The following is a 14,518-nucleotide window of genomic DNA, read 5'->3' as shown; positions in this document are numbered from 1 at the left end:
AGGAAAATAAAGAAAAAAAAAACTTCAATGTGATCAGAACCATTTTTAGAAACCTTAATGAATATCTAACACAGTAATACCTGACAAAAATGAAAGAAACAAGGAATATCCCAGGATCCCCTCAAAATATTTGATAACCCCATTTGTTGACAATGACAGAAAGAATACATGAGTACTGTTTGAGAAGTAACTTCTTTTTTTTCTTTTTTTTTTAGTTTATTTATTTATTAAATATTTCTGTCTCTTCCCCGCCACTGCCTCCCATTTCCCTTCCCCTCCCCCAATTAAGTCCCCCCCCTCATCAGCCCGAAAAGCAATCAGGGTTCCCTGTCCTGTGGGAAGTCCAAGGAACCCCCACCTCCATCCAGGTCTAGTAAGTTGAGCATCCAAACTGCCTAGGCTCCCACAAAGTCAGTGCGTGCAGTAGGATCAGAAACCCATTGCCATTGTTTTTCTTCTTCTTTTTTTTTTTTTTTTGGTTTTTTTTCGAGACAGGGTTTCTCTGTGGCTTTGGAGCCTGTCCTGGAACTAGCTCTGTAGACCAGGCTGGTCTCGAACTCACAGAGATCACCTGCCTCTGCCTCCCGAGTGCTGGGATTAAAGGCGTGCGCCACCACCGCCCAGCCTGCCATTGTTCTTGAGTTCTCAGTAGTCCTCATTGTCCGCTATGTTCAGAGAGTCCGGTTTTATCCCAGGCTTTTCCAGACCCAGGCCAGCTGGCCTTGGTGAGTTCCCAGTAGAACATCCCCATTGTCTCAGTGTGTGGGTGCACCCCTTGCGGTCCTGAGTTCCTTGCTCGTGCTCTCTCTCCTTCTGCTCCTGATTTGGACCTTGAGATTTATGTCCGGTGCTCCAATGTGGGTCTCTGTCTCTGTCTCCTTTCATCGCATGCTGAAGGTTAATATTCAGGAGGATGCCTATATGTTTTTCTTTGGGTTCTCCTTATTTAGCTTCTCTAGGATCACTAATTATAGGCTCAATGTCCTTGGTTTATGGCTAGAAACCAAATATGAGTGAGTACATCCCATGTTCCTCTTTTTGGGTCTGGCTTACCTCACTCAGGATAGTGTTTTCTATTTCCATCCATTTGCATGCAAAATTCAAGAAGCCCTTGTTTTTTACTGCTGAGTAGTACTCTAATATGTATATATTCCATACTTTCTTCATCCATTCTTCCATTGAAGGGCATCTAGGTTGTTTCCAGGTTCTGGCTATCACAAACAATGCTGCTATGAACATTGTAGAGCATATACTTTTGTTGTATGATAAGGCCTCTCTTGGGTATATTCCCAAGAGTGGTATTGCTGGGTCCAGGGGTAAGTTGATCCTGAATATCCTGAGAAACCGCCACACCGCTTTCCAAAGTGGTTGCACAAATTTGCATTCCCACCAGCAATGGATGAGTGTACCCCTTTCTCCACAACCTCTCCAACAAAGGCTATCATTGGTGTTTTTTATTTTAGCCATTCTGACAGGTGTAAGATGGTATCTTAAAGTTGTCATGATTTGCATTTCCCTGATCGCTAAGGAGGTTGAGCATGACCTTAAGTGTCTTTTGGCCATTTGAACTTGAGAAGTAACTTCTAAGCAAGCACTTAACAAGGACTACAATACCTTTGACCTGAATAGGGACTTTTAAAGGAAATACACTAAGGAAATTGCCCGCTAAATGGCTTAAAGGAGATTACTGCCAAAAGCTATTGCCATTTATACATTGGACCCAAAACCAGGTCTTGGGTATACAGTTCCTCATTCTCAATTGCCTTTTTTAGAGTTACATTTTTAAGAATGTAACTACCAGTTGGGCAGTGGTGGTGAACACCTTTAATCCCACCACTCAGGAGGTAGAGGTAGGCAGATCTCTGTGAGTTTGAGGCCAGCTTGGTCTACAAGAGTTAGTTTCAGAAAGCTAGGGCTGTTACACCAAGAAACCCTGTTTCAAACAAACAAACAAACAAACAAACAAGGAAAGAAAACAAAAAGGCTTCTAAAGGATAATAAAAAAAATAAGAGATAAAATAAAACCTAATACATCAGAGTAGGACAAAACAACTGATACATTGACAACAGTCTCAAGCTGAGGACTATCCTTTAGTCTAGGTCCAAAAATGAGAAGAACCATAGCTCTTGACTATGACAGCATAGCTGGAGCACAAAAAAACCCCTTAAACTGGTAAACATTGGGGTCAGGATCTTAACTCAGTAGGTAGGCATAGTTAAGTACTATGAAACTTACCTATTTTAAGTGTACAGTTCAATTATTTTTTAGTAAACCACTGCCACAATCTTAATTAAAGTCATTTTCATTATTCCCAAAGAAACATAGTAAAGTTATTTTCTATCATTAATAACAGGCCATAAAATTGTATAATATATGATCATTTCTTGGTTTTCACATTTCCTTTTAAAAAAAGATTTATTATGTACAGTGTTCTGTCTGCACGTATGCATACATGCCAGAAGAGGGCAAAAGATCTCATTATAGATGGCTGTGAGCTAAAATGTGGGTTATGGGAATTGAACTCTGGACCTCTGGAAGAATAGCCACTGCTCTTAACCTCTGAGGCATCTCTCCAGCCCCTTGATGTAACATTTCTAAGGTTCACTTAAGTATTAGTACTCGATTCCCTTTTATCACCAAAAGACATTTAAAAACAATCTATGCTGCTGGTGGTGGCACACACCTTTAATGCCAGCCCTCGGTAGGCAGAGACTAGTAGATATCTGTGAATTCAAGGCCAGCCTGAGCTACAAAGTCAGTTCCTGATCAGTCAGGTTAACAGAGAAACCCTGCCATAAAAAAACAAACAAACAAAACAAAAAACAATCTATAACACGCTAAAGTCTGCATACACTGGGACAAGACCTCTATTGTTCTAAGCACAGAGTGTATAAAGCCTTCCAAGAAAGTAAACTGAGTCATATAAACCTTGTCATATAACCAGATCATTCTTTTAAGCAACAGTCTTGGAGAAAATTGTAAATCTGATATCAGATATTAGTATTTCTTTCTTCTGGTTATTAGAAAATAAAGTTGAAAATATTTCCTTTTAAAGAAACCCATATTAAAATTAATAGATAGTATAAATGGAGAGGGATTCATAATCTTACAATAATATGAAGATAACACCCCAAAAGTGTTAAAATGGCCTTTAAAAATGATTTATTATTATCATGTGTATGTGGGTCCATGATGTACAATGTGAGGACACGTGTCATTGCATGCATGTGAAAGTCAGCAGAAAATTTTTAAAGATAATTCTCTTTCTAACTTTACTTGGGTTCTAGGGATTGAACTCAGCTGTCAAGTTTGTGCTGTGCAACAAGCTTCTTTAAAAAAAAAATATTTATTTATTTATTATGTATACAATATTCTGTGTGTATGCCTGCAGGCCAGAAGAGGGCACCAGACCTCATTACAGATGGTTGTAAGCCACCATGTGGTTTCTGGAATTGAACTCAGGACCTTTGGAAGAGCAAGCAATGCTCTTAACCTCTGAGCCACCTCTCCAGTCCCTGTAACAAGCTTCTTTACTCACTAAACCATCCCAATATCCACCAAGGGCCTTTTGCATAGATAGAAAACAGACCCTAAAATTTATATGGAACTGCTAAAGATGTTGACTAACCAAAACAACCTTGAAAAGAACAGAGAACTCACACTTCCTTTATATATCTTACTAGTTTTATAATAAATCAAAATAACACACATATGTGGTGGTGTATATCTTTAATTACAGCACTCAGGAGGCAGAGGTAGCTGGATCTCAGAGCTCTGGGTCAGCCTGGTCTGCAGAGTGAATTCCAGGACAGCCAGAGCTGCACAGAGTACTATCTTGAAAAACTAAAAACCAACCAACCAAAAATCAAAACAACAACAACAACAAAATCAACCAACCAACCAAACAAACAAATAAGAAGCCCCAACAATCAGGGTACTGACATTATGGATAAACATGAAAATTAGGCCTAAAATGAGAGCCAAGCAGTACTGGCACACGCCTTTAATCCCAGCACTCTGGAGGCAGAGGCAGACGGATCTCTGTGAGTTCGAGGCCAGCGTAGTCTACAAGAGCTAGTTCCAGGACAGGCTCCAAAGCTACAGAGAAACCCTGTCTCAAAAAACCCAAAAGACTAAAATGAGAGACTCTAAATTTGTAGATGTATTGATTTTTGATAAGAGTGTCAAGATGATTCAACTGGTGAAATAGTTTCTTCAAATGGTACTGTTAAATTCTGAAAATCCCATATAACAAACACCAGTTTGCACACAAAACAAATGAATTAACAGAGACTGATGATGTAACTTTATGGTAGGGTCCTGGGTTTGATCCCCAGCACCATAAAACAATCAAAACACTTCAATAGATCAAACACCTAACTATGCAGGTGTGGTAGTACACACTGATAATCCCAGTACTTGGGAAGCAGAGGCAGAGAATCCTTAGAGCCCTAGGTGCATAGTGAGATCTTGTCTTAAAACCAACCACCCAAACTACTCTCACCCACCATTCAAGTATGATAGTAAAACTTTTAGACTAAAACACAGGGTTAAGTCTTCATAAATCTTACTGGACAACAAATGTGTTCAGCAACAGAAAACCAAATAAATCAACTAAAAAGGGCAAAAGACTCACTGAACATTTTTCTTAAAAAGCTATACAAATGGTTACATAAAAGATACGTCAATCATTAGTCTTAGGGAAACACAAATCAAAACAATGGGATAGCCCAGTAAGTAAAGGCATTTGCTGACAAAACAAAGGATCTGAGTTATATTCCCAAGGCCCATATGAGAGAGGGCAAGAACCAATGCCTGAAAATGGTCTTCTGACCACACTTTCATCATTGCATTCTTGTGTCTATGTACACAAAATAAACAAAGTAATTTAAAAATGATAAAATATGAGGGCTGGTGAGATGGTGAAATGTGTAAAGACTCCCGTTGCCAAGGCTGACAACCTGAGTTCAATCTCCAGGAGCAATATAGAGAAAAGAACTGACTCCCAAAATTTCTCCTCTGCCATGGTGTCAAGGCAGGTGGGTGGCCAAATACACACACAGTGTAACAAAAAAAATTTAAAGGATAAAATGTTGCTATATACTAAGTAGGATGGTCTTCATCAAGAAAGGGTAAATAGTGCTGGGCGGTGGAGGTTGCATGCCCTTTTAATCATAGAAGCCAGGGACGTTACAGAAAAATTATTGAAAAACCAACCAACCAACCAACCAACCAACCAACCAACCAACCAACCAACCAACCAACCAACCAACCAAAGACCAGGCTGGCCTCTAACTCACAGAGATCAGCCTGCACCTGCCTTGTCTCCCAAGTGCTGGAAGCCTGTCCTGGAACTAGCTCTGTAGACCAGGGTGGCCTCGAACTCACAGAGATCTGCCTGCCTCCTGAGTGCTGGGATTAAAGGTGTGCACCACCATCGCCCGGCTCCATGGCAATTCTTATAAAGGAAAACATTTAACTGGGGCTAGCTAGCTTACAGTTCGGAGGTTTAGTTCATTATCACCAAGGTGGCTGGCATGCAGGCAGACATGGGGCTGGAGAAGGAGCTAAAAGTTCTACAATTTGATCTGTAGGCAGCAGGAAGTGAACTGTGTCCCACACTGGGCATAGCATGAGCATAGAATGGATCTTAAAGCCCACCCCCAAAATGACACACTTCTAATGTGGCCATACCTACGCCACACCTACTAATAATAGTCTCATTTCCTTTGGGAGCCATTATCTTTTAAACCACCACATAAACCCTTTCCTCCCTAAATTGTTTTTTGGTCAAGGTGTTTTACCACAACAAAAAAAGCAAACTAAAAGAACTGCCACATCTGGGTTTTTATTTTTGGTTTGGTTTTTTTTTTTTTTTTGTTTGTCGAGACAGGGTTTTTCTCTGTGGCTTGGAGCCTGTCCTGGAACTAGCTCATGTAGACCAGACTGGCCTCAAACTCACAGAGATCCGCCTACCTCTGCCTCTCAAGTGCTGCTGGGATTAAAGGTGTGCACCACCATGCATACCTTGTAATTAATTTTAAAGTATTAGCAATAGAAACTGAAATTACATTTTAACTCGTTGCAATAATACCTCCAATAAAAAGTATAGCTTAAAAATTTCACAGGTAGCATACCTAGAGATGGAGATGTGGAATGTTAATTTCTTTTCATTTAATGACCATTTTATTGAATGCAATGCAAGGAAACAGTTGGCTAGGTGGTAACTAGAATATTACCTTTGCAATGCTTATTATTCTAAAACAAGAGTTTTTAGTACTTACTCGTTTGCAGTACCAAAAATCTGGACTTGGTACATACTCAAGAGTGACCTCTTTATCATGTATCATTAGAGTTCCCTGTAAAAAGAAAGACAAAAGCCATTACCTAAAACCTTTAGAGTAACAGAGACAGGAAGACACAGATGGCCTTTCCAGTCTCCAAGCTGAAACATTTTACAAGAAGAATATCCACAAACTTGTGAGATGGCTGTTTTAAGCCACAGATTTGGGACAGTATGGCAAAGTAGGGACATGGGTGGGAGAAAGTAAAACTTGTCTTCAGTCTTGGCTCCAGCAGGCTGGGGTACTCTCCTTGGGCAGGCTATGCCCAGTTACTTCTCCAGGTCTCGTAGAACACTCTCCTGAGTTCCAGCAAGTACCTATCCCTTGCTCCCAAACACTATTAAGCAAAGAGGCAAAGGTTCTCTTTCAATTACCTTCTTTTCTATGGCTAACATATCTCCTTGGAGAGGTAATAAGCTCATAACTTTGATGTCTACAGCATTTCTTTGGAATACTGGCTGTACAGCAAAAGAACCAGGAGAAAGAAGTACAACACCAAAGACAGAAAGAAAGGAGGAAGGTCAAAGTTTCACAGCAGATTATATTCTTAAAGCAGCAAACTGTGAATAGCCATTAGCAGCAACACCTGTGGTGGTGGTGGTGGTGGTGGCGGCGGCAGTGGCGGCGGCGGCAGCATCACCATTTAGATTTGGAGCCTACAGAGTGAGCCAACCCTAAGTTTGAGGAGCAACAATTGGCAAATAAGTCTCTGCAAAATCTGGCACAGGAACAGGTGGGACAAGAGGTCTCAACAAGTCTCTATAGAGCTTCCTTGCCTATTTTTGGACAAGTCACAAACTCTACTTCACATTAAAAAAGTTTTAATAAACACACGCCGGAAGATATATTGGAGCAGAAGGGGGAAAGGGTCTCTGCTTACTGAGAAGGGACCCTCAACCACACTGGTAAGTGAACTAACCGAAGATGCGACTCTGGAACTAGCCCCTGCGCTGTGTTCATTCTCCGCTCTCTAGGGTCCTCTGTGTCTCCTCAGACAGGGCTCTGAATTATACAAGTCATTTCCTTGTAACTGGACCTCAGTTTCTTGCTTGAATCCATACATCTGTCAAATAATGCTTTACCTCTCTGCTTTTCACACCAAAAGAGTCAAGAGAAATACATAGAATAAGATTATTGTCTTGTTAAATAAAACCAAAGAAAAACTGCCTACCTAACTGGGTCTTAGAATGTAGTTTCTGACAAACTGTTTTCAGTATTGCTCTAGAAAGCTAAAGAACAATACTAAGAAATATTGCTAATATTTACTAAGCACTTATTCAGAGCCACAAACTGATAAGTTTATTATATTGCTTAATCCCCTAGATGATCACAATGAAGCAATACTTTTACTTTTCAGATAAGGAACCACTTTTAGAGAGGCTAGATGACCAGCTGGTGAATATCAGCATAAGATTCATTTAGGTTATAGATAAGGGCCTCTTGGCTCATTTATTCACCAATTTGTGATTGGTATTAGGAACAGGTAATTTACCCTCAGGAGTCAATCAGGAAAGAGATCTGTATGCAGGGAGAGTCAGGGTCAAACTTCTCTGTTATGCTCTATTCATGCAGGAAAATTGGTAAATGTAATACCTTTCCAAACCAGAAGACAGTGCATCTCAAGGGAGGCAGGAGGATTATTAGTTCAAGTCAGTATGGTCTATAGAACAGTTCTAGGCCAGCCAAGGCTACATAGTTAAGACCTTGTCCCGTCCAGAAGATTAATACATAGATAATAACAAACAAATAAAAACATAAAGAGGTTGGCACTACAGCTCAGTACATAAAATGCTTACCACCATGCCTGACAAACTGAGTCCAATACACAGGACCCATATGGTAGGAGAGGATCGATTCCTACAAGTTGTCCTTTGACTTCTACATGCACGCTAAGGCACACTATCCACTAATTTATTCTCATTCTCTCTCTCTCTCTCTCTCTCTCTCTCTCTCTCTCTCTCTCTCTCTCTCTCTCTCTCTCTCTCTCTGGCTGGCCTCGAACTCACAAAGATCTGCCTGCCTCTGGGATTAAAGGCCTGTGCTACCATACTATGCCTTGCTTTACTCTGTCTCTTCCTAGCACCCAGGAGGCAGAGGCCTGCTGGTCTACAGAGCAAGTTCCAGGATGGCCAGGGCTACACAGAGAAACCCTGCCTAGAAAAAAGCAGACAGAGACAGAGACGGGGGGGTGGGGGGGTGGGAGAAAGGAGGAGAGAGGGAGGGAGGGAGAGATGGCTCAGACATCTTCCAGATGTCATGAGATCTGGTGCCCTCTTCGGGTGGATTCTGGAGTAGGTTCTCTTACATTTGAATCTTGCCTCTACTCCTTCAGAAAGACCAATGCCTTTTTCAGTTTTCCCATCTGTAAAGTGGGATTAACTTTCTGTTTGTTTTTTTTTCAAGATAGAATTTCACTGTATACCCCTGGCTGTCCCTGGAACTCTAAAGACCAGGCTAGGGTGGCCTCAAACTCAAAAGATCTGCTTGCCTCTGCCTCTGTCAGGATTAAGAGCATGTAACAGCACTGCCTGGGCAGGTATTAACAATTTTTAACTCACAGGATAATTGTAAAGATTATGTTAACTGGCTCATGTAAAAAGTTTATTATGAAGCCGGGCGGTGGTGGCGCACGCCTTTAATCCCAGCACTTGGGAGGCAGAGGCAGGCAGATCTCTGTGAGTTTGAGACCAGCCTGGTCTACAAGAGCTAGTTCCAGGACAGGCTCCAAAACCACAGAGAAACCCTGTCTTGAAAAAAAAAAAGTTTATTATGGATTAAAAAGTGAGGACTTAATAAATGCTGATTACTTTGAACACTAAATTCTCAAAAAAGGACTTGTATCAGGTGAAACTAGATGGAGTCAAATCTCACCTAGTTTGTCAAGAAGAACATTTTATAACCCATTTCAGTCTTCCTGGAGACTAAACTTTAAAAGATAGGGTCTCTCTAATCAGTCTTGGTTAGACCCACGTTGGCCTTAAACTCAGAGATCTACCAGACTCTGCCTCTCCAGTGTTGGAACTAAAGATTATCTCACTACTGCCAGCCAGAATCTATCTCTGGTAACAATTGCTAGTCCAGCTCTTAAGAGTCCACACTAAACACCTTGCTGGCTGTTATCAGCACCAAACATGTAGCTAATATACCTTAGTAAGTTCTTGTTGCACAGACAGAGCATTAAACAGAATCATTCCCAGAAGCCCAGAATGCTTGACATACAGTGCCCCTTGAGAAAGGTATTGCTTTCAGAGTACACTTCTATATACACAGAAACCAAAACATGAGGTTTGCCATTTAAACAGTGAACAATAGCCATCAGACAAAGCACTACTGTGGATTTGTATATTCTGAACTCACCACTTGGAGGTATCAGATTTAGGAATTTCTAAGTCAAGGAATAATTCTTATAATTCCCAAAAGACAAATAAGCTGTGACAGCATCTTCAGTGGATAACTTTATTACAGGAATGAACTCCTAGCCTACGCTAGTCACGGGTCCTCATAGGTATGCCAACTTTGAGCTTATCTCATGTATTTCAAAAGTGATTTCTCTTTTCTCTTCTTGGAGACATGGTCTTACTGTTTAGTTCTAGCTGGCCAGGAACTGAGAAGTCATCTTACCTCTGTCTTCTGAGTGCTGGGAATAAAGACATTTACTATTACCCAACTTAGTTTTCATCTTGCCTAAACTTCCAGAAGTTTTCAGGTCTCTACTTTCCCAGGGCTGGAATTAAAGTCACGTGCCAACCATCAAAGCTTAAAAGCAATGATTCCTTATCATCTCCTATAGCCTTTTATATTTTTTCAGCCTTTATATTTAATCTACAATGAAACTGCTAAAGAATATGAAGTGGTTTTAATAGTTTTATTTATGAGAGTCAATTATTCTACTAAAAGCAGTCATAAGAAAAACCTAAACAAAAACAATTAGGGTTATCTATGGCTTGATTATCCAGTTATCATCAAACATGGGTAGTTCAACTATAAAGTATATGTGTGACATCTATTCAACACATCTTTCCCCAATCCTGTCAGCCCTTTTCCAGAAATCTGCCAGTGTCTCTCAGGGAGATGGATCAGTAAACTAATAGAATAACACAATAATTTTTAGTGGCTGTCTACTCTTAGTTGTGTACTCTCTACCATTTTCATATATTAAAGAAATTTATTATGTTAAAGCTCACTGAGCTAAAAAAGCAAAGGTCAGTATCCCAATTAAACATGGTAGCCTGGCTCCTAAAAAAGTGTCATGTATTTAAAACTAAAATCTAATACATAACTTTTCTACAGTGCTAAAGTTTATGTTAGACTGAAAACCACTAAAACCCCCTCAAGACCAAAGTCCCCTGTCTTATTTAGGGTTGCTATTGCTGTGATGAAAGACCATGACCATAAAGCAAGTTGGGGCAAGAAAGGGTTTATTCAGCTCATACTTCCATACTGTTCACCACTGGAAGAACTCGGGACAGGAACTCAAATAGGGCAGGATCCTGGAGGTAGAAGCAGATGCAGAGGCCATGGAGAGGTGCTGTTTCTTGGGTTGCTAGTATGTTTTCTTATAGAACCCAGGACCACCAGCCCAGGGATGGCACCACCCACTGTGGGCTGGGCCCTCCTTCACTGATCATTAATTGAGAAAAATGCCTTAGAGCTGGGTCTCATGGAGGCATTACTTCAATTGAGGTTCCTTCCTCTCTGATGACTCTATCTTGTATCAAGCTGACACACAAAACCAGCCATTACACCCTTACTTGGCAAAATCACATGTAGATATTTCAAAGAGTTTTAATGAGAAGCCGCAAAAAAGGCATACAAACTTATGTCTGAGAATGGCAAAGCAACAACTCACTCTCTACCGCACTGATACTGAAGTGAACCCGTCTGACAGCTACTGAATACAAGCATCTACGTCCATTTTCTTTTTCACTAACTGCTCTTAGAGACAGTTCACCTGTGAGGACTTGTATTAGAGTTCAGATTCTAGATATGCCCCCACTTTCTTTCTAGTAACCAAACCTCAAGAATTCCTAAGGTACTGGAAAGTACAAACCACTGCCAATATAGGCTTAGACACAATTATACTTGATACTGAGATGATTGGTATGTACCATAAAAGACCTTTCCATTAAACATTGAAGTACACAGAGCAAGAAAAAGGTTCATAAGTAAAAGAAAATATGTAAGTTTTGTGATTGTAACTCACTGAAAAAAATCACAACCCCTTCACTGACTTTTCTTTTTACAAATACAGAATGAGACAATGAGGTCACTGACGGCTGAGGACTACCACTGTTGAACAGAAATAGTAACCTTTATTTACAGACCACTCATTACAAAGGCACAACTATCTTCACAACTATCATCTCAACTTCACCTGATTCTCCTGAGTAGACTATAAGTAAAACCTATTCACATGGAACAGCCTATCCAAGATTACAGAGCTAGTCAGCAATATATATAGTCTGAGAGTTAGATTTTTCCTTTTAACTAGGCTTTCTTAACTTTAAACTTAGTGCCAGTTGCTTCATGACACTTGTTAGACCAATGAGGTCATTTCTGATGAGAAGATAAGTAAGATTAAAGAAATTCACAGGCAATGGGCAAGGTTACTGAGACTGATATAAAAGGCTTGATTCTTTTGCTGTTACTCTTCTTTTAAAATTTTCATTGTGTATGTCTGTACATGTGAGTGCTAAGACCCAAGGAGGCTAGAGGCTAGTCCCCCTGGAACTGCAGTTATAAGTAGTTGTCAGCCATCTCATGTCTGAGTGGCAGGAACTAAATTCGGATCTCCTGCAAGAATAGCATATACTCTTAACTGGTGAGTCACTTCTCTAGCCCCTTGTTGCTGATGTAGTTTAAAGATAAGAGTTTCATTATATAAAACTTAGGATCATCTTGACTCAGATTCCTGAGAGCTATAATTACAGGCATGCACTACTATACTCATCAGACTTTTGTTTCTTGAAGCATTGTTGTTCCCCCCAAACTAGCTCTCTCAAAGTGATTGTTCTGCTCTTCAAGTTTCTACAATTACTTTAGGTGATTTGCTGTGAAGTAAATTGTTGCTATCAAGTGGCTGTTACACTGAAGCACCACAAAAGTAAAATAATAGCTATTTATTTATTGGTTCTCAAGTTCAAGAAGTTCTTGAACTTCTGATCCTTCTATCTTTACCTCCTTTTGTTACTGCTATGAGTAAATGTATGAGTTATAGGCCTAGTTCCCATAAAAGTTTTTTAAAACAGACATATTGGAGTTGAGGGCATATACAGCTCAGTGGTAGATTGTCCGCCTTACAAAAGCAAGGTTAGGTTCAATTTCCAGCACTGCAAAACAAATATATGACATCTTATTGAGAATAAAAGTATACTTTTAGCCGGGCGTTGGTGGCGCATGCCTTTAATCCCAGCACTCGGGAGGCAGAGGCAGGCGGATCTCTGTGAGTTCGAGGCCAGCCTGGTCTACAAGAGCTAGTTCCAGGACAGGAACCAAAAGCTACGGAGAAACCCTGTCTCGAAAAATCCAAAAAAAAAAAAAAGTATACTTTTATAGACCTCTTTTGGATCTAGTAGTCAAGTCCATTCTGTGACTCCCTCATCCATGTTCCACAAAAACAATGCAAGGATTATGCATTTATAAAACAGTCAAATATTTTATTAAAGTAACTATTTCCTGCTGTGGATCAATGATCTTGTACCCTGTAAAGATTTATCAATTGTACTGTTTTAATAAAACGCTGATTGGCCAGTAGCCAGGCAGGAAGAACAGGTAGGGCACTCAGGCAGGAAGTAGAGGCAGGGCTACAAGAAATGGAGAATTCTGGGAAGAGGAAAGATTCCAGCTGCAGTCATCATCCTGACACAGAGGAAGCAAGATGAGACTGACTCACTGACCCCATGGTACGTGGCTAACACGGACAAGAATTATAAGCTAATATAAGTTATATATTATAACTTATAATATAAGAGTTAATAAGAAGCCTGAGCTACTAGGCCAATCAGTTTTAATTAATGTAGACCTCTGTGTGTTTCTTTGGGACTGACTGGGTAGAGGATTGGGAGGGACAGGAACATCTGTCAACAATTCCCAAAGGCCAAAATTAGACAAGAGCAAGGGGAACACATTTTTAATCCTAGCACTTAGAGGGCAGGTGGATCTCTAAGAGTTGAAGCCAGATTGGTCTACAAAGCAAGGTGCAGTCAAAGTAGAGCTACACAATGTGACCGTATGGGCGCACTCAGGTGTATGTGTGTGTGTGTGTAATATTACAAACAAGCAAGGTATGAGGACACGTACCTGTAATACCAGCATTCAGAAGGCTGAGGTAGGAGGATCATGAGTTCAAGGCCAGCCTGTATGACATAGTAAGAGCCTGTCACAAGAGGCAAGAAATGCTCCACCACCATCTGGCTGGCCCACAGCTCCTTCAAAAACTTACTTAGTTATTTATCTGTGTATTTATATATTTGTGTATACACCTACATATGAGCGCACATGTACCACAGTTTCCATGTGGAGGTCAGAGGGATACTTTGGGAGATGGCTCATTCTTCCGACCATATGGGTTCCAGAGATCAAATTCAGGTCATAACGGTTGCCAGTAAGTGCCTTTACACAGTGAGCCGTCTCTCACCTAGCCAAGACAGACACCTAGCAAGACAGAATCCCTTCAACCACACAAAACAACAACAAACCAAAGGTTTGACACAAATTCAATCTAGCAGGTAGATAAAGTTCCTTCACTAAAGGTATTTCATTAAGAAAAAAAAAGCTTGAAACATGTTTAATTATGTATCTTTTTGCTTGTTTTTCAGGCAGAAGTCTCACTAGACAGTCCTCACTGGCTGGACACTCAGTTATATAAAACAGGCTTGCCTTGAACACACAGGATCAACCTGCCTCAGGTCCTCATGTGTCTATGGAAAGTATCTTACCAACTGAGCTATCTCCTACAGTCTAAAAGGTATTTGTTAAGAGAAGGGCTTGGGTATATGGTTCAGTGGTGTGAAGAACTTGCCTAGCATGTGCAAGGCCCTGGGTTCAATCTCCAGTGTTTAAGAAAACGGTTTAGATAAGGTATCCTTTTGGTATGAAAACTATCAAAATTTCTAAGATAATAAATGATTATAAAGTTGAAACTTTTCAATAAAATATTATAAAAAAGAATTCA

General features: G+C 40.3%; 1 protein-coding gene across 10 annotated transcripts in view; it reads right to left on the bottom strand.

Annotated features, from left to right (window-relative positions):
• Nucleotides 1–14,518, bottom strand: part of Rbm6 (RNA binding motif protein 6) — a 120,081-nt gene that overhangs the window by 25,451 nt on the left and 80,112 nt on the right. For 9 of the 10 annotated variants that reach the window (XM_075964674.1, XM_075964667.1, XM_075964668.1 and 6 more), the window contains one exon: nucleotides 6,286–6,360. In XM_075964674.1, coding sequence (XP_075820789.1) covers nucleotides 6,286–6,351 — 66 coding nt within the window. In that variant the 5' untranslated portion in view covers nucleotides 6,352–6,360. Of the gene's footprint in view, nucleotides 1–6,285; nucleotides 6,361–7,264; nucleotides 7,432–14,518 lie in introns of those variants that run through there. The other variant, XM_075964675.1, reaches the window with a different exon arrangement.

This window comes from Microtus pennsylvanicus, chromosome 3 (genome assembly GCF_037038515.1).
Source record: "Microtus pennsylvanicus isolate mMicPen1 chromosome 3, mMicPen1.hap1, whole genome shotgun sequence".
In the NCBI taxonomy this organism is placed as follows: domain Eukaryota; kingdom Metazoa; phylum Chordata; class Mammalia; order Rodentia; family Cricetidae; genus Microtus; species Microtus pennsylvanicus.
Note: the sequence above shows the minus strand (reverse complement) of the source record. Positions and strands in the feature narration are given on the sequence as shown.